Source organism: Thamnophis elegans, chromosome 4 (genome assembly GCF_009769535.1).
Source record: "Thamnophis elegans isolate rThaEle1 chromosome 4, rThaEle1.pri, whole genome shotgun sequence".
Taxonomy (NCBI): Eukaryota; Metazoa; Chordata; class Lepidosauria; order Squamata; family Colubridae; genus Thamnophis; species Thamnophis elegans.
Window position 1 is genome coordinate 79,768,379 of NC_045544.1, and position 19,269 is coordinate 79,787,647.

Sequence of the window (19,269 nt, forward strand, 5' to 3'; positions counted from 1 at the left end):
AATATAGCCTCATGTTGAAATCAGTCATCTGGGTTTTCCTTTCTTTCACTTTCGAATCTCTCTTCTTATAGTATATAGTGCTGGTTTTTGGTCCACCAGAATTATGCTAGCTTTGACAAAATATACCTGTAAAGCTTAAGCTACTCTGAAAGAAGTATTATCTATCAATATCATCTATTGATAAGAATGAACAACCAAAATTATTTTGGAGTAAAAGACTGCAGTGGATAGGATACCTAATTAATAGGATGGTGACTAAGTAAACAGAGACACCATGAGAGTGGGCATTTTGATTTGAAGTGAGAAAAATATTTAGGGGATGGTTGAAGTGTCTCTTGAGTATGCTAAATCTTAAAAAAGAAACCATATTATTTATTTTTAGAAGTATTACTTTCATCAAAGCAATAGTAAATTGTACCATTGGCTGCACTGACATTTGGCAGCATGATTTAGTTTCTCCTCCATCATTGTCAAGGAAGACCTCAATAACTGATAGTGCCTAGACTACTGTCATGACTTGGACTTAAGTGAGTGAGATTTGCACAATGTCAGCCTCACTTTTTCTTCCCATAGCCCATCTGGATTCTCTGGTAGGACATAGTCAAGATGACTGAAGATGTGACTAAGTACAGTGGATGACCAAGATATCTTCTATGTCTTTTTCTGCTTGCAGAGACTGCCTTCTTAACCACAGTACCATCCAAGAGTCTCATCTCCTCAATCTGCTGGAGTCTGTCTTTCCATAGTGGAATAGACAACTCACTGTCGTACCAAAGATTAAAACCCCATTGACTATCTTCACCTGGTTTAGCTGACGATGAAGCCATTGCCGAGGTTGTGGCCACTGTTGCATGCAAGCAGCCACAAGGAGCCACAGGTGAGAATTGAGTACCAAGGGGGGGGGGGGCACAGGTGGGAAAACTGCCATAAAAAAGATGGGATATGTCCCCCTCCACTGGTGGCACCATATTACCCAATCTTGATATTCCATACACCCTAGCAGCATTCCATACTTTGGAAAGTAAGGGTGGAAATGAACAGCTAATTTCAGGTTGCCCAGACCTGATGTAGCAATAATCATTCTTACAATTTTATCAGTAGTTGATGTGCTACAAAGCACATTGTCAGCTTCCAGCATCACCTTAATTTTTAGAAATGTCTAACATCTTATGTAGGCATCTAGAATGTGAGAAAATAAACATTGCAGCCCAGTGCTATCTGTGAGAAACCACCCATTAGATCAGTGGAGAAAAGATGAAAATGAAAGTTTCTGATAAATGAGTGTATTTTGATTGGTAAAATTTCCTATAATTAATTTGTGAACATGGAACCCACTGGAGCAACCATTTTACCCATTGGCCCATAAAGACTGACAGGTCTTAAGTCATATTGAGCTACTAGGGTAGAACCCCAAATTCAAATAATATAGCTAACCTCACAGGGCAATTGTAAGGACACATCACTAGGTTAAGCTCCTTGCAGAAAAGGCGGTGTATGCTTATGTCTCTCCGTATGCACACATATAATAAACCAATTGAAGTTGGCAGCTATGATGGCTTCAAGAATTTTTTTTTGGACTGAACACCAGAAGCCACTGTCACAAGAATTCCTGTCTGGAAAAATCTGTGATTGTCTTTAAGGGTGATATATAGATAAATAGGGCCAGATGTTCTCACTCACAGGTGTTTTGAAATCAGTAAATTGTATCTAAATTCCCTTTCCAAACAGCCAGAATTCTCTAGTGAGAAATTTTCTTTCTGATTTGATTCCCAGACTTTCATAAATGATGATGGTATTTTGATCCACTGGAGAGGAAAAGAATTGCTAGACCAGACAATGATCAGGGTCATTCATATTAAGGAGCTGAAGTTTTATTTTGTTTTTTTGTTCTTTCCTGGAAGATAGACAAGCAGAACAAAAACTTCTGAAATAAAAATTAGCCCTTAGTTTCCAAATAAAGTGAAACAAAATTTTTAGAAGGATACCTTAAAGTTACAATGTTAAACAGCTGCAATGCCTGTTGGACTTTTAATTCGTAGGATAATTTGAGATGAGAGTCACATTAGGTTAATTGTAGCTGATGAAAATCAGTGGGTAGCATGAGCTTTCAGCCACATGTCATAGCCCAGCTGTTTCTTGTCATGAATATGAAACCCATATTGAGGGGACAGGCAACACATGGTCAATATTTATATGTATGGTGGGGCACAGGGCAAATGTGTAACTGAGCCCTTCAAATATTTCTTTTTAAACAGAGCAAATCTTTGGGATGCACTATGGAGGAGGCGCCACTAAGCAAGTAAAAGTAAGAATCAGGTAAATGTCACTTAGTTTAGTCAGAGAAAAGATCTTAGATTGAATTGGGACTTTAATATTCATGCTGAAAGCACTTTGGTATTGTTTGGCTAAGGTTCTCATGGGGATGGTATTTTCAATACCTCCCTCCAAACAGATTTCAGACAAACCTTGAAATGTTCAAAGCTAAATCCTAGCTACCATTTTCTCTGTGACTCAAAATTATTGGAAAATAAAATCAAATATCCAGCTTTTGAGTGAAACTAAATCATATCCACCTCTTACAAATCCAGGAACCAGCTGCTATCAATGAAACCGGCTGAGTATTACATAACTAAGGAAAGGACAGTGCAAATACCAAGTGCAAAAAGAAGGAGGAGGAGGAGGAGAAGGAAGAAGAAGAGGAGGAGGAGGAGGAGGAGGAGGAGGAGGAAGCAGCAGCAGCAATATGAAGCTGGATTCATTGCAAATAAAACAAATGTAATGAAACCATAGTTTTGTTTGTTATTAAAAAAATGAGCAATATGTTTCCCCTTTACAGTAACCATTAATGCTGGACTGAACTGATTAATTATTATTTAAATCTCAAAGGCAACCAAGGGAAGGAGAGAGGAAATGCAAAGAAAGTGGTGAATCAGAGCATAATAGCAAGCAGCTAATTTCTAAAATGGAAGGAGAGTGGAGAGAACTCTGAAAAGTTCTATGATGACAAAGCCTTATGAAACTGAAATGGAATTTTTGTTGTCTTCTGAGTTAAGACAGGAACATCGTTCCTCCAGACCTTCCTCTGGTATGGTAAGTTTAAGTTCATGCCTACTACTTTAATGACTCCATCCAGCCATCTCATTCTCTGTTGTCTCATTCTTCTTTTGCCCTTAATCTTTCCCAGCATTGGGTTCTTCTCCAGTGAGTCCTTCCTTCTCCTTAGGTGGCCAAAGTATTTGAGTTTCCTCTTCAGGATCTGGCCTTCTAAAGAGCAGTCAGGCTTGATCTCCTCTAGGACTGACTGGTTTGATTGCCTTGCAGTCCAAGGGACTCACAGGAGACTTTTCCAGCATCAGTTCTTGGCACTCAGCCTTTCTTAGGGTCCAACTTTCACAGCCATACATTGCAACTGGGAAAACCACATTAATGTTACTAAGTTAGAAATGTATTAAGTGAGTTTTGCCCCATTTTATGACTTTTCCTGTCATGTTTCTTAAGTGAATCACTGCAGTTGTTAAATTAGCAACATGGTTGTTAAGTGAATCCAACTTCCCCATCGATCTTTCTAATCAGAAGGTTGCAAAAGTTGATCGCATGACCCCAGGACACTTCAACTGTCATAAATATGAACCACTTGTCAATCATCTGAATGTAAATCATGTAAATCATGACGCAACAGTCATAAGTGTGAAATAATGGTCATTTTTTTTTCAGCAAAAACAATTTCATGTTGCATAAACACGAAATGAACAGTTGCAAATCGAGGACTATCTGTAGTTAAGCTCTGAGTAGTGAAGGACAGGAACACACTATTTGTTTCTCAGCTTACATAGTGTTGGAAGAAATGTCCATCTGGGTTCAGTTCCAACTGGGAAGAAAAACTGGAAACATGGAGACTGCTTAGAAAGTGGTTTTAATGGTGGACAGGACCACATGGTTTGAATAGCGATCACATGCCTTGGAGCTCCTGGATGGGAAAAAGGGAAGAGACGCTGAGAGTCCCTGGGTTTTATGCCCTCTCTGGGCTTTGAACTTCCTGGGGGACAGGAAGAGCATCCTGATTGGTTGCTATCAGAGGTCATAGGTTATCTGTGTGCTAAGTGTGGTTGAAACTTGGTGGGAGGTGCAATGAAGGGCAATGGGGTAGATCTTAGTTATATAGAATAGACTGGCTCAGGCCTAAATGGCCCATTGACAAGGGGGGGAGGTTATTAAAAGTGAGTCTGTTTCCTGCTTAAAAACATGTTTCTCCATTTCTCATCCAGAAAAATATAATATTCTGCCTTTTTAATATTTCCTAGGATATTTCTAGGAGACGGGTGGATGCTAACTTCCTACAATGGCAAACTCTGGATGCAGATCATTGCTACTTTTTTGGGTGGCATTTTTTGAGATGTGTAACTCACTTTGGCAACTATTGGGAGTTCACTTACCTTCTTGGTCCTGTTCTTTGTTTTCCTTCCCAAGGTCACTGCCTCCTTTAGTTACACAAATGATCCTACGCCCTGGCAGTTCGGTTTCTTTTCTTTTGTGCGACTGCTGCTGATTGGGAGCCAAGGCCTTATTTGTACAAGTGACTGGCTTAGTTTTCTTTTTTCCATTTCAGTGCTAAGCGATGACAGGAATGACCTGCTGCATCAGGAATGATAGTGCACAATGCATGGGAATCAGCAGCGTTGCTCTGGAGGTAAACTCCATTTGCCCTGATGCTTCAATTTGGGGAAGGGAATGAAACTTAGCTGATAGTATTCCAACATGGAAACTGGAAAGAGATCATGACAGGCAGGAAACTGCTGGCTAGGAATAATTATCAAATGCAATTTACAAAACTTACAGGAAGATTGCTTGCCACAGCAGGAAATAAGGATAGAAACTTCTCTGCTGGTTTCTAATTTATTCTTTTGAAAAGTGCCTGCCTGGATAAACATAAGATTATAGTGATATTCTAGTGAGACTCCTGTCCTAATCAGTCCTTTTTGTTTGCTTATGATGAAGACATTATCTGGCCCTGATTCAAATGGCCATGGCTCCTCTTAGATTTGATTGGAGTGTATTGGAGGAGTGTATTGGAAGAGGATGAGGAGGCTATAGCAGGAAACCAGCTGCCCAGTATTTGTAAAGTCTTAATTTTATTAATTGTATCAGAAATATAAACTCACTTTTAATTCAAATTCTGCAAAGGGAAATTATTCTTTTCAAGGACAAAATGTTGTCTCTTCTATTTCACATGTCTAACAAGACTATGGGTTGATGGTGGATGAATACAATGTGGGCACATGCTTGTAGTTCATCCAGAAGCTGTAGCTGATTCAGTTCCTTGTGCTTCTCCATCAGTGTGTGCTATATCTCTGTTCTTCAAGTTGCAATGGTTGCCAGTGTGCTTCCTGGTTCAAGATGTTAGTGGTTACTCTAAAGCCTTGCATAATATGGAGTGGGGAGTTGGGTTATTTGCAAGGCCACCCCTCCCTAATGGTGCCTATCATCCCATTAGCTCTAGCAAAAGAGACATGTTATGTGTCTCATTGATTAAAGCAGGGTTGTTCAACTTTTGTTACTTTAAGACCTGTGGATTTGAGTGCCCAGAATTTTCCAGTTCTGGGGGATTCTGGAAGTTGAAGCCCACAAGTCTTAAAGTTGCCAAGGTTGGACAGCCCTTGATTAAAGAATCCTATCTGGCAGTACCCAGAAAGAAAGCCTTTTCTTTCATAGTGCCTGCCCTGTACAGTATTGTGACCCTGGAGATTAGATTGGCTCCCAACTATGTTGGACTTTCATCAGGACTTAGAAACATGGCTGTGTTCCCAGACATGAGGGTCAGAATCTCAGCTAGAGCTCATTGTACTAAGAGTTGCTTGTTGTTTATCTTGGCTGCCAGCTCTGTATTTGTTTTGATGTTGATTTATTGTTTTTAATAATTGTTAGCTGTCCAGGGTCATCTTGTTACGATGGGCAGCCATATAAAATGAATAAAATTATTAATGAAAATAGTAATAAAATAAATAAAACAGAGGAGGGAAGATTGAGCTGGCAAAAAGGTGTGATATAAATGTGGCATGAAATCAATATTTGGAAGAAGGCCCTTGCACATTAATACATTAATATCTCCTTCCCTGATATGGGCAGTATAGTTCTGCTGACTACAAAGAAAAGGGTTTGGATAATTGAGTGAGAACAGGGACAACATAGAAGGCAGTTGTCCTGCTTCTGTGTTCCTACAGAAGTTGCATCACCATCCTTTCTTATAAGAGAACAGAATAGACACGTAAAAGGAAATATATGCCTACCCATGTTATATCTAGTGAGGTTCCTAGATGAATAATTGCCCATTTTATATTTCAATCATTAAAAATTAAAGACATGGACATTATTTTCCCATAATAAGGTCAGTAGTTATGGTATGAGTAAAAGATTGCACAGTTGAACCTGAGAATCTGGTTCCTCTAAGTGGCTTGTGTAATACGGTTTTTTCTTTGCTTACATCAGAAAGAAGCTGATGAAAGCCGCTTCTTAGCAACCGAGTTATAAGCAACCTCTATCACTAACTGTACACTGGAAACTTAAGATTCATCTGCATGTTCACTAACCGTTCATTGAACCTATGCACACACATTGTGTCAAAATCTCTCAGCTCACCACATAGGAAGCTCCTCCTCATCTTTGCTTTACATCAAAAATGGTGCTTTCGGCTTCAGCTGCCACAAGCTGTATGGAGCAGTGAATCATTCTAACCTAAGTTGAGAAACAGGGCTTGCCATGACACTAAGCTACTGTGGACAGGCCCCTCTATCTGGGTGATCACCAGTGATTGTTAGGGATGCTCACATTTTGGCAGCAGGAAAATTCACAGTATCAAAAAGAAGCATCAATTCCATTTGCCTTGCCAAATGACAAGAACATGAGAACAGGAGGAAAGAAGAAAGAAGGATGAAGATTTCTAGGATTCAGAAGACCCATTTTCCCATATAGAGTAGTTGAAGAGAAAAGGGCAGAAGTAGTAGAACAGCCCACACCTCCATTGTAAGGTCAAAACAGCTCTACCACAGGGATGCTGGCTACCAAGTTCAAGGAATTACTGCCTAAACCTCCTGCATCTTAGGCACCACAGCACCAAAGCCAAGGGGGGAGGTTCAGTGGTCTTCTGATAGGGTCTAGGACAATTCACCATGGCCAAATTGCCACAGCACAAGAGTTACACTAATATTGAAACAGTGGGATAGAATCTTTAAAGAAAGAAAATTATTTTAAATAATTGAATTGAATGGTTGAATTGTCCCACAGCAAGTGGGCCATGGCGAGTTGTCCTATTCTGTTTCTGATACACCACTGCACATGTGTCTTAAATGCCTTCTGCCGTCACTGGGTACATTAGCCCCTTTCCATGGCTTTAGAAGTGCTGTCTTCCGATAGCAGAAGATCTATGGTTGTTTGCAACTATTTTCCTACCCTGCCTCTCTCTTCCATTGGGATCTCAGTGCAGGCAGAAAACCTTATCCTGTTTTCATTGCCAAGGCAGAACAGAGGTTTTGAAATGCAGTCGACCTTTTTTGAAACTGCTGTTTTCTTGACAGCTCCTGCACAGCATTTACAACTGGTTGCAGCGTCATGTTTTTTTTTTGCCATGTTCCCATTGGATAAACTGGATTTGTACTTATAACATGTGATTCACTTAATGACCCTCATAAAAACAATCACAAGACTCAACTTGTGACCACAACAACGTATGATTAAAATGCTGGGCTCAATTTTGATCATAAGCCAAGGATACCTGCACAATTCACTTATAATTCACTAGCACCTTCTCTTCCTCACTTTGTCAGTCTTGATCTAATTTCAAGCACTTCATTTAGCTGAACATTGCTTTATGTTTCTAAGTAAAGCGCTCTCTCCCTCTCCCTCCCTCCCTCCCTCCCTCTCTCTCTCTCTCTCTCTCTCTTGTAATTTTGGACACTAGTGACTGTTGTTCTATTTCTGTGATCCTTTTTCTGACCAAGGTTGTCTGCTTGGTGACCTATTCTTGATACCAACTGCTATAGAAACAGCTGATATAATCAGAGCAGGAGCTGGCTGCTTTTAACCATAGGATGGAACCATTGCTAGTGCTTTCTCTTGTGATGAGATGGATTACTGGACGAGACAGATTTCCCCACCCACCGATACTTTATATACACAGTGAAATATAACTGAAGTACCAGCAGAAGTGATCAGCTATATGTTTCTAGAAGAATAAACCAAGGGACTTATCGTTCTTTCTGATTCACAGTGGTGACATGCTGTGAATCATCACGAGAGACAGAAAGCTTGGAACTTATTTAGTGGACTGAATGCAGTCAGTGACAGGCATAGTGCCAATGGCATAGAAAGATTCTTCTGCATTGTGTCATCCTTAGGATTTACTCTTGTAAATAAATTTTAAAATCTGCCTTCCGCGATGATTCATCACAAACTACCTGTGGTAATATTTCTATTATGTTTTAGGAGGAGCACCTGTGTCCTTGATTTACACTTTAGGAAGACTCACTTGTGCTATAACATTAAAAAAATATATCTTTGTATGCATTTACAAAAGGTGAAAATGCAACCAATGGCAATCCATCTTAGCAAAATGGGACAGTGAGGAGAATAAAAGGCAATTTTTGAAAAGACTGTGTGGTCAAATTTCAGAACTACAGAAGTTAATTTTATTCTGGATCTGTTTTAATCTTCTTGGGGTGGGAGAAAGGGCAGAAATAAATATTGTGTATCTACAGTGACTGCAATTCTGCCCATACATAGGCTGCGAATAATTTATCCGATTATTTGCCCAAGCATACACTTGGGCAAATAATTATGTGTAAATAATCATAAATAATGAAATGTAACTGACTGCTCTTGAGTTCAGTGAAAAAAAGTAGATTATATTTCTCTTGTGAATAACCATATCTGGTCTGTGAAAATTCAGACAACTACTGTGTGACAGCAAAGAGTGTCCATCCAGATTTCTGCAACATCATCAACAACAACAAGGATGATGATGATAATGATGATGATGCAAGATTGAAAGCAGAATAACAAAAGGAAACAATTGAACATCGCGTTTCTAACTGGGAAAAGAACCCTATGGACAGTCAGTACCTGAAGGACATTGAAGGAAAGGTAGGTACAAAGCTAACATGGAGATTGTTAAGATCAGGGGAGATGAAGAAAGAAACTGAAGGCTTCATTTTGGCTGCTCAAGAACAAGCCCTACAGACCAATTCCATTAAAGTGAAAGTTCAACATGTCAGTAACAACAGCAAATGCCACTTAGGCAGTGAGAAAGATGAAACAGTAGATCACCTTACCAATGGCTATAGCAAAATCTCAGACACTGATTATCTAAAACATCATGATCGAGTTGCCAAAATCATACATTGGAAGCTTTGCCAGAAGTTTAGGTTTCAATGCAGCAAAAATTACTGGGAACACCAACATGACAAATTATTGAAAATGAACAGGTCAAGATCTTGTGGGACTTTCAAATCCAAACAGACAGACATCTGGCCCACAACACGCCTATTGTGGAAAAGAAAAAAGGCTGATTCATTGATTTTGCCAGATGATACATGAATTGGAAAAAAACAGCTAGGAAAAAAATAATGAAATACTGCGATCTGCAAATTGAAATTGAGCAGTTATGGAGGAAGAAATCAAAGGTACCAATAGTGACAGGAGCCTTTGGAGCAATACCCAAAGGGCTGCCTAGATAACATGGCAATTTTGAACTTATTGAACCTAACTATTCTGAGTTAACAATGAGATTAACATTACCATATTATTATGGTTCGTTGCAGAGTCAGCCAGATATACAGACTGGATTTGGCATTTTTATTTACCAATCAAATCCTTCCCAAGAACCTGGGATAGGCAGACGTTAGATGATGTTAAAAGTATCATCATAGGATATAATCTGTTCCAAGTAAAGTTACCAATTGAAATTCCCTGATGGTGATTTTGTCATTATTATTATTATTATTATTATTATTATTAGTAGTAGTAGTAGTAGTAGTAATGCTATTATTAAAATTACTTTATCAAGCCATGTGCTTTCCTTGTGATTTATACTGTGGTTACAATTTAATAGTTTGTGCGAATCCAGTCAGTTGTACTTTCTAAAAAACATGGTTAAATAAACCAACCCTCCCTAATTGAATAGTGTCAGTCCAACTATAATAGTACAGCATTACAATGGAAATAAGTTGATAAGAATATGAATAAGTCAATAGGTTGATGAGAGTATGAATTAGAAGAGAGGTTTGGCTAAGTATCAAATCTAAATGCAATATGTATCTGTAATTGCTTCATTTATGAGCCTACATTTATCATTTTAGTCAAATTATTTATTTCCTAGAATGGAAAATGGAGCAAAAGTAATAAGTCAGGGTAGAATCTGGGTTAATGTAAGGACTATGCAGAATAGTTTGAGTTTGAGTTTAATAAAATTTGTATGCCGCCCACTCCCATTGGGAATAGATTCTTAGAAGGCAATAAAAATCATTCTGTATTTTCCCATGACATCTATCACACTATTCTCTTTCATAAAATGCAAAATGTAAAATGCAAAAAGGAGTAATAATCCAAAACTATAGACTGGACAAAGAAAAGGAGCAAGTAACTAAAAGAAATTAAAAGTGTGAAAAAAGAAAAAAGGGAAGAGCAGTTAAATAAAGTTTGCTCTATTTTTTCATAACTTTTAACTTTGCAAAACATCCTTGCTTCTTTTCTGTCCCTACATTTCTTTGTACTTTCCCTTTTGATCTTTGACCTTCTCACCTCTCCCTGTTAAAGATTTCTTTCGCTTATCCAACCACAACTTTCATGGTTTTCTCCATCCATCATCATCTGTTTGTTTTGCAATTCAGTCCTTTAATTCTCTACCGTATGTGATCAAATTAAATTTAGAAGAACAAAACGTAAGTTCAGTACTTCTTCAAATATTTACCAACAGTTCCTACATGCTTACCTCATGTCATCTATGGCCCTCAAAGGAGTCTATTCCCCACCCCCTTCATCATAGTAATCCTAAACAGCTTAAACACAGACACAGTAATATAATTCACAATTTTCAATAAGCAATAGCTTGTTGGGTAAGCCACAATTGGTTAATTTCAGTCAACACAGTAGCCTTTAAATCATGACTGGTTCTATATATTGTGTGATATCAAAACAAAATTCAATGCTATTTATTATAGCTTGTATTTATTGTAATGGGTATACTGTGTGCGGTTCTAGCCAATGCTTGATATAAAATAATTCAGGAATTTTGATGGCCAAGTAGAGGTCTATATTCAGGTTTCTTTAATCTTAATCTGACACTCCATCTGGTATACTGATATAGCTCTGGTTGTTATTTATATAGGTCATGTTGCCAATCTTGAAAAACAAGACAAGCATAGCTCCTTTAAATTGTAATCAATGTTAACAATCATTAGAGAGCAGTGTCTTTCAATACTCCAGAAACTGATTACAAGGAGATAAAAGCCATAAACCTAAGATATTTTTACTTCTTAAAAAGATAAAATCAACAGATAATTATAAAGATCCAGAGTTACTCTGAAATATTTTAAAGCTATAGATTGAGACCATGCATATTTCCAAGTTTACTGTACACTGATAACACAATCCATGAATTCTCTGAATATAGTTCTTTAGGCATTTGTCTGCAAATGTTTAGTGCTGCACAACTGGAAAATAGCAGCAAGATCCAGCAAGGGCTTTGACGTGTCAGAAAGCATATAATAAAATTACTACACAATGATGTAGCAACCTCTCTCCAAATTTTCAGCCTTTACACCAGTTTAGACTGCCGGCTGTAGTGGTGGTGTGGGGAGAAGGGATGGTTTGAGTGGCCCAGAGGTTGGGGATCTCTGCTTTATACCATTTAAGACTCTGAATTGGCCCAATGTTTAGTCCTCTATGCGACAACTATGCTTTCAATAATGGTAGATTTAATTTGCGAAGTTTTTTACCTTCTCTGCCTGAAAAATATATAGTCATTTGATGGTACATACTGTAGATTTGAGATTGGCCTGATTCACCCTTTATGATGGAAGGAGCTCAAGACTTCTGATTTCAAGATGTAGGTTTCTAATGGGAACCCCGCCCTGTAAAAGAATGTGGTCTGGTTGGAGACAGCCCAGCTATGTCCTAAGAGTTGCCTGATGGAAAAAGATACACATCTACATTTCCAGAAAATATCTGGCAGCACTTCCCATCATTCCTCACCTTTGGCATCTGCAAGTGTATCTGCAAATAAGTTAATATCAACCAATGACCTTTGTAAGAAAATTGAATCTCAAATGAGAGCCATCTTCCAAATTCTCACTCCTTGCAAATTACATTCGTGCACAAAATAGTGCTTCTAATAGTTTTAGTTTTGTGATTTTACAGTTTTGCAGTTTGTAACTTTATGACAGCCGTGAGCTTCCCAGAGTTGACAGCCATCATTATACAGCACCTTGGCTATATCCTTCATTCTGAAAGCTTGGCTGAGGCTCAGGCCGGTCAATCTCCTGCTTGCCTCCCATCCATTTGTAGTTCATTGAATGTATAAAAACAGGTAGTGGGACAGATTTGGCCAGTCTTTGCTTTAGCAACAGATATTTGTGAAGAAAAACATGTGAATTAATGTCCTTTCCAGGCACTCTTATTCAGAATTGATGAAACTGTGTACTTTTCTCTTTCTGGGGAATTAAAGAGTTTTCTTCTGCATTTCTAAGTATGTTCGCCTTTCTTGAAATCTGCTACTGCAAAGATTTTGTATATGAGAACACCCAGTATAGTTAGGATCATGTAGCAGGACATATCCATGCCAGAACAAATATAAGTACTGGGATGGATTAGATGAAAGAGTTATTAGAATTCATGGGAATGAGTCTTGTACAAAGTAGAGCTGCAACAAAGGACATTTAATTTTGAAAGAAGATACATTTGAAGCAGAACATCCAAGACACCAGTGTTGTATAATGGTGCAGTGTCTTATGGTCATGTGAACACCATTTCTGACCTTCAGGCAACCTCAGTGAGTCTGAAGGAGTATGAGACGGCATCCCCAAAGGTTTCTCCATGCCAAAAGCTTTTGCAAACAGATAAAAGGCTTTGGGGAGCAATTTTGTGCTGTTTCAGGCTTTCCTTCCCTTTGTAAAAGCTTTTGGTATGGAGAAGCCTGAAGGAGCCAAGACCGTGTCCCATTCTCTTGTGTGAATGGAGCTGCATGTGCCTGTGCATGTGCACTGGCCCACTGTTCATGCAGCCCAGTTCCTCTCTGCCCCCCCCCCACCAGCCAGGCCGCCAAACTGCAAAGCTTGGTGACCACTGGGGTAGTGGTAGAATGCAGTACTGCAGGCTAACTCACTGCTCACTCCAGGAGCTCAAATCTGAGTGGCTCAAGGTTGACTCAACCTTCCATCCCTCTGAGGTCCATAAAATGAGGAGCCAGATTGTTGGGGGGGGCAATATGCTGACTCTATAAACACCTTAGAGAGGGCACCGTGAAGCAATATATAATATCTAATTGCAATTGCTATAATATTATATTAGCCAGTACTATAGTGAAAATTCCACAATTTATCCCAAATATAGTGTATGTCCTTCAAATAGCCAGTGCTGCTATTTATGACAAAATGGGCTTGTATCCAATTGCATGGTGGTGTAAAATTAAATTCTAAATATATATATTATCAATGTTCGTTGTCAATGTTACTTTCAACAATGAGCCTGGACAAAATGTTAATTAAATGGGAGAAAATCATTACAAGTTCATTTCTCATCTAGTCCCTTTAAAGAATGAAGACATCAGGGTTTTCTTTTATAAAAAAAAACTTCATTTTTATTGAAAAAATGTTAAAATAAATTACATTTTATAAAGTCTAATATTTACATACAGTGATTCCAGTGACAAATTAGCAAACAAGAACTGATAAAAACAACAACAACCTTTTGTCTCTTTTATGTGATGGAGTGACAGTGATGAGATCAAGACTGTACAGATTTTGTGAACTATTTGAAACAGTGACCCTTAGCTCTGGGAGTTCCGTGCAGCACAGAAGGTATAAAATTAAAAATGGGTCAAAGTGGTAGCCAACATTTATGTCTCAACAGGAGTTTTATGCATAGCTTTTTATTGCCAATTAAAACAAGATACAAAAGGTAGCATCCTATAAAAGAAAGTGGTAAACCAGGCCACATTTACGGTTTCAAAACAAGAAGAAGGAGCTGTGAGTTTGCTATGTTTTGATATATCCATTGCCAGCAATGGAGTTAATCATACCTGCAAATAAAAAAGACCTTTTTCAAAATGTTTCCCTCTTGCTTCACAGTACTGTACTCGGTTCTTTCAGTGGCACATTTTAAAATAAGTAGGAGTAGTACTGTGCTTTACATAAAACTGTTTTGGAAACTGTGAATTAGTTTTGTATTAAATGTATTTGGAAATCAATAGTTAGTGTAGTTTCCATTCTTTATCATTTTGCCATATAATTTATTGAAAACAACTCCAGGAAATGCTACCAGGTTTAATTAATTGTGATTAATTGTGGGAAAATTCTACTGAGTAATAGGAAGAAGAGTCACTCATCTCATTGCTTCAACTCCTGAAACAATTTTAGTTTCCAACAACACTATGAAGTTTACAGAGTTAGGTTTTTTAGGTTTTTCTGATCCAAATCACAATATTGGTTATAGGGGGAAAACAGAGAAAGCAGCATTATTAAGGCTTCATGATCCACAGTTTATAGAGATATCAAGGAAGAGCCCTTCCTCTTGTTCTGAAACTTGTGAGTACTACTGAAGCTCTGGTGCTTTTGATAGCTAGCAACCATTTTGTTAAATACCTTCTGTAAACAGCTACACAATATGAACACAATGCTAATCTGGTTAGCTCAGTTAAACTGTACAGTCCCCCCTCTCAAATAAAAAAAAAGCAATAGTGGTCTGCAAACCTTACATTTCATATTATGCAAATTCTTTCCAAAATGTAGTCAAGAGCCAGAGAATCAAAGACACTTCAAGTGCTATTGACTCTCCTCCCTGAATCAATGTCTCTTTAATACGTTAGTTCGTCAAATCCCAAAATCAGAACAAAAATTGTTTCCTCTGTCATCGTATTTAATTTATTTGTCCAGGGCCATAAATAAAGTCTCATAACAAAAAGTCTAGTTTCCCTTAATACATGGAAGACGATATTTCCTATCAGAATGGTAAGGAAGATCAATTCTCTAATAGGGCGAATTTACCACCATGTAATGCCTGCTGGAAAACCGTACTCAGATAAAGGGCAACTGAACACATTATGCAGCTAATAAAACATTTCATGCACCTTTGTGCTAGTCACAGTGAGTAAGTACATTTTGTCATTTCACCTGTAGCAAGGCACAAAATGGAATTAAGGCTCCTGTCAATGGTCCAAGCACTTGGAATAAATCTCCACTAATGAGCTCAAAAAGAAATCAAAGTCTATCAATTTTATCTTGCTTTCAAATTTAAAAACATGATGCTTATTTGACAGCTAGACAAATCCCTCAAATTATGGGGCACTTTTAAAGAAAGGTATTAATACCCTGTGCATGAAACCTAAACAGCAGCACAAATTCTGAATTTTAGAAAGGACCTGATATCTAGATCCAAGCTGTTTTAAACTTGTATCATTCACATCTGTCTACCTGACATAAACAATCCAAAACAGACACATCTAAAGCCGCAACATACACTCATCATCCACTCTCACCTTTCTGTTCCTGTACTATATTTAAAATGCTGTAAAACATTAATAACATTCAATTTACACACTACTGTGTGCTTCTTTAGTGCAGAGGCAAACCTCTTAGCCATTCATTTATGAAATATATCCCAGAATACATCAGCTTTACAGGGTTACTTTCAAGAAAGCCAGATATACGTTTGTCACTTACACATGACACAAGTGGTACTCATAACTAAGAACCGCTCGATTGGAAATGTAAATTTAAGAGAAGATCTCTGGGTCTTTAAACTGTCTGATTATAAAGAGGGTTTACTGTATAGCAATACAAAAAATCATCTTGTCTTTCAAGGAACCATTTACTGAAATAGCTACCATGTATTAGAAAGCAACAAGAACAGCCTCTTGAGGTAGAATTCAGCAATGGCAAAAATCATTATATAATCCAAATGGTAACCCCAGAACCTTCAATGGAATAACTGTATAAAAATACAACTGTTTGGGTTCCTTAGTAATCAAGTTCTGCAAACATTTCTGCATAAACAGTGTACAATTCAAAACAGGAATGGACTTTTTTTCAGCAAATTTTTTAAACTGTCTTTTCAAGAAGAGTTTGCAAACAGGAGTGTACACCTAGTCAGAGACATGTTTCTAAAGATAATAGAATACATCCTCTCTCACAACGTAAGATTAAAATTACAGCACATGAGTGGATTTGAATGTACCTTATTCACAATTAGTACTGCAAAATTCCACTTGGCCTTATTACCATTTTCAATTCTGTAATCCTCTCAAGTTTTCAATACCCATAATTTTCATTCTATTTCCAAATTGAAGCCACTGAACTATAACATAAAAGATTTACACTGGAGTGTAAATCATACAAATAGCTCCAGTACTTACACTGCTAGAATACGTTTGAGAATTGTTTTTCAGCAGAAAGTTACAAATCATAGGCAGCTTTCTACTTTAAAAATAATCCCAATCATTGTGACAGTTTTATAGCAATATAAAAAGATAGATAAATTTTGATGTGACAATTACATTTCGTGGCTTCAATAATACTTCTCATACTCCTTCTCTTTTGTTAAGGGAGTTCATTATAAATAAGCTAGCACTTTATTTAGAAAGCCAGCTGAAATACTACAGCGGTATTTCATCTCATAACACAATATTACCTACTCTAAAGTACCGGATGGAGTGGAGAACTTTATAGAAATGGAGCCACTGACAGAACAAAGAAGAAAGTAGTTATTAAATCCTTCAAATGGAACTTCAGCTAGTCAACCTATTTAATAAGATACACTGATTCAAAAGCAGAGTTCCTTTAAACTTCACTTAGACCTATAAATGAAGTTCATTCAAGTATTTCCTCTAGAATATGGATGATGGTGAAAGGGCACTTCTGATGCAAAAGAGAAGTTTGTTACTGTGCTTTTCTTCATTTTTAAATGTCCTCTATGTATCTTCTTGCACCATTCTATTTTACTGTATTTCAGTCCGTTATATGTGCTTTTCATGAACACTAGGAGCATTTGGAAATATTTAGTTTCTTGTCTATACAAGATCCATACTTCCAGTAGACTGACCCTGTGTTTCAAGTTAGTATTTTTGTTCATGAACTTCAGCTCATAATTCAACAGAGCTATATTAACTTAGACACTAGTCAAGTCACCCATGTTTCTCAACTCGGGCCTTCAGAATACTCCGTTCTTCCAGTTCAAGCATCCCTTGAGGGAAAATTGAAGAGAGTTTTGTGGTGTGACTGTGATAAATCCATCAATATTTTCCCCTCTGAACCTTGGCATGAGTTGCATTCAGTTTCTTCAGGACTGAAGAGTTAGTGCAGTAATCCAATGCAAACATGGCCTACAATCAACTAAAACCAGTCTGATTGCAATCTTATAGAAGGAAGGAAGGGAGGGAGGAAGGGAAGAAAGAAGAAAGAAAGAAAGAAAGAAAGAAGTGGAAGAACAGACAAGCCCAATCAGTTTAGGCTTTTCCTCTCTTAAATTCAAAAACCATCAAATCCCTAGAGAACCTTCAAGGTTTTAGGACGGTTGTTTCAGGTGAGTAAAATTCCTCAACAGATAAGATCCAGGCAACACGTGTTTTTAGTCTGCTTAACAGAAGGAAGTGGTGGAAAATATCTCATAGGATATTCCCTTCTTCACTTATGGTTGTTGATTTAGATCATTATCTATTAACATTTTGCATCATATGATTTCAAGAAACTCCCTCCCACCTTTCTCACGTTGCAGCATTGGCAGTATCTGATGTGTTATAGTCATTCATAAGCTTTTCATAAGGCACTGATATCTCCATCTCATTACTGGTAAAAGTAGATTCATCAGAGGATGAAAATTTCATCAGTTTCTGGGGGCTTTGAGGCTCCTGTGCAAGATTGTCATCTACTGAAGACTTTGAAGTTTCTTCATCATCTGAAAGATCCTCCTCTTCATCATCACCCTCATTTACAAATGTTATGTTGGCATTTTCAAAAATCAAAGGCCGATAATCCCGCGAATCCCATGCTTCCCCTTCTTCTTCACTGATCCGGTCCAGCTGATTTACAAACACATTGCCTTCTGTTGGGCTGTCCCCAAGACGTTTGTCAGTCAAATGCTTCATCATATGATAGTTTTGCAGTCGAAGAGAAACATTGTCATAGTCAAACACATTGCTCCTTGTGTACATCACTTTGAGATCTTTATTGGTATTCGGTAAGGTTGGCTTGGTTTGCTCCGAGTTGAGAATTTTGTCATTGCTTTTTTTCAAAGCCTTCTTTCCAATCTGTTTAATGAGATCATTGTAACTTTCTTCCTTTTTGGAAAGGAAACTGAATATTTTGATATCTTTCTTGTTTGACATCTGAAGAACTTTTTGGGTGGGAGAGTGATTTTCAAAGGACTCTTTTCTTTTCTTCCTTCGTTTCTTGATTGCTTTGTGAACCTCTACAAACATGCTGACTTTCCAATTGACAAACAATGAAAGCCAAGCAAGGCCTAGGTAGATCCACAGCTCCACAAAGTATCTGTAGAGGGAGTGGTACTCCATATTTGGATTCACACCTAAAAAAAAGACAGCAAAATAAAATAAATTCAGCTACTGTACACCTGTAGGTGATTAACATTACTAAAAACTCAACATTTCCTTGGATAGGTTGTGCTTATGGCACATCTACAGCAAGTTTCAGCAAATCTCTAAAAGTCTAATTTGTCCCCTTTCTGAGAACTCAGTAGTCAACTGAGGCTCAGATACTAAGATGACAGCTGTCTACTCTGGAAATTAGAAAAAAAACATTCAAAGTTCATTAGCTAAATGATTATACAGAGTTAGAATTATAATTATTTCAACTTCAAATACATACAAATAAAATAACATCTTACAATATAGGCTTGTTTATTTGTCAAGTCAACCATAAGTTTAGACAATGAAAGCATTGTAGATATCATCTGGCTTAGAGGAAGCAGAACAGCAAATACACACAGTTCCATGGTTGTTCCTGAGATAATTTTTTCATCTCCCCCCACCTTTTTTTTTGTCTTGAGTCCCTG

The 19,269-nt window shown here is 37.7% G+C and overlaps 1 protein-coding gene and 2 long non-coding RNA genes across 3 annotated transcripts in view; 2 read left to right on the forward strand and 1 right to left on the reverse strand.

Moving 5' to 3' along the window:
* Positions 1-677: 677 nt before the first annotated feature.
* Positions 678-2,683, forward strand: LOC116507011. The gene is made up of 3 exons (XR_004255127.1): positions 678-877; positions 2,256-2,316; positions 2,589-2,683. It is a non-coding gene; the product is annotated as an uncharacterized LOC116507011 (long non-coding RNA).
* A 53-nt stretch (positions 2,684-2,736) lies between these two features.
* On the forward strand, positions 2,737-9,952 carry LOC116507076. The gene is made up of 4 exons (XR_004255144.1): positions 2,737-2,775; positions 2,887-3,090; positions 4,607-4,687; positions 8,939-9,952. It is a non-coding gene; the product is annotated as an uncharacterized LOC116507076 (long non-coding RNA).
* Positions 9,953-15,343: 5,391 nt separating this feature from the next.
* The window catches only part of KCNK5 (potassium two pore domain channel subfamily K member 5), a 31,011-nt gene continuing 27,085 nt past the window's right edge, over positions 15,344-19,269 (reverse strand). Inside the window, exon 5 of the mRNA XM_032216235.1 lies at positions 15,344-18,783. Coding sequence (XP_032072126.1) covers positions 17,963-18,783 — 821 coding nt within the window. The 3' untranslated portion in view covers positions 15,344-17,962. The remainder of the gene's footprint in view (positions 18,784-19,269) is intronic.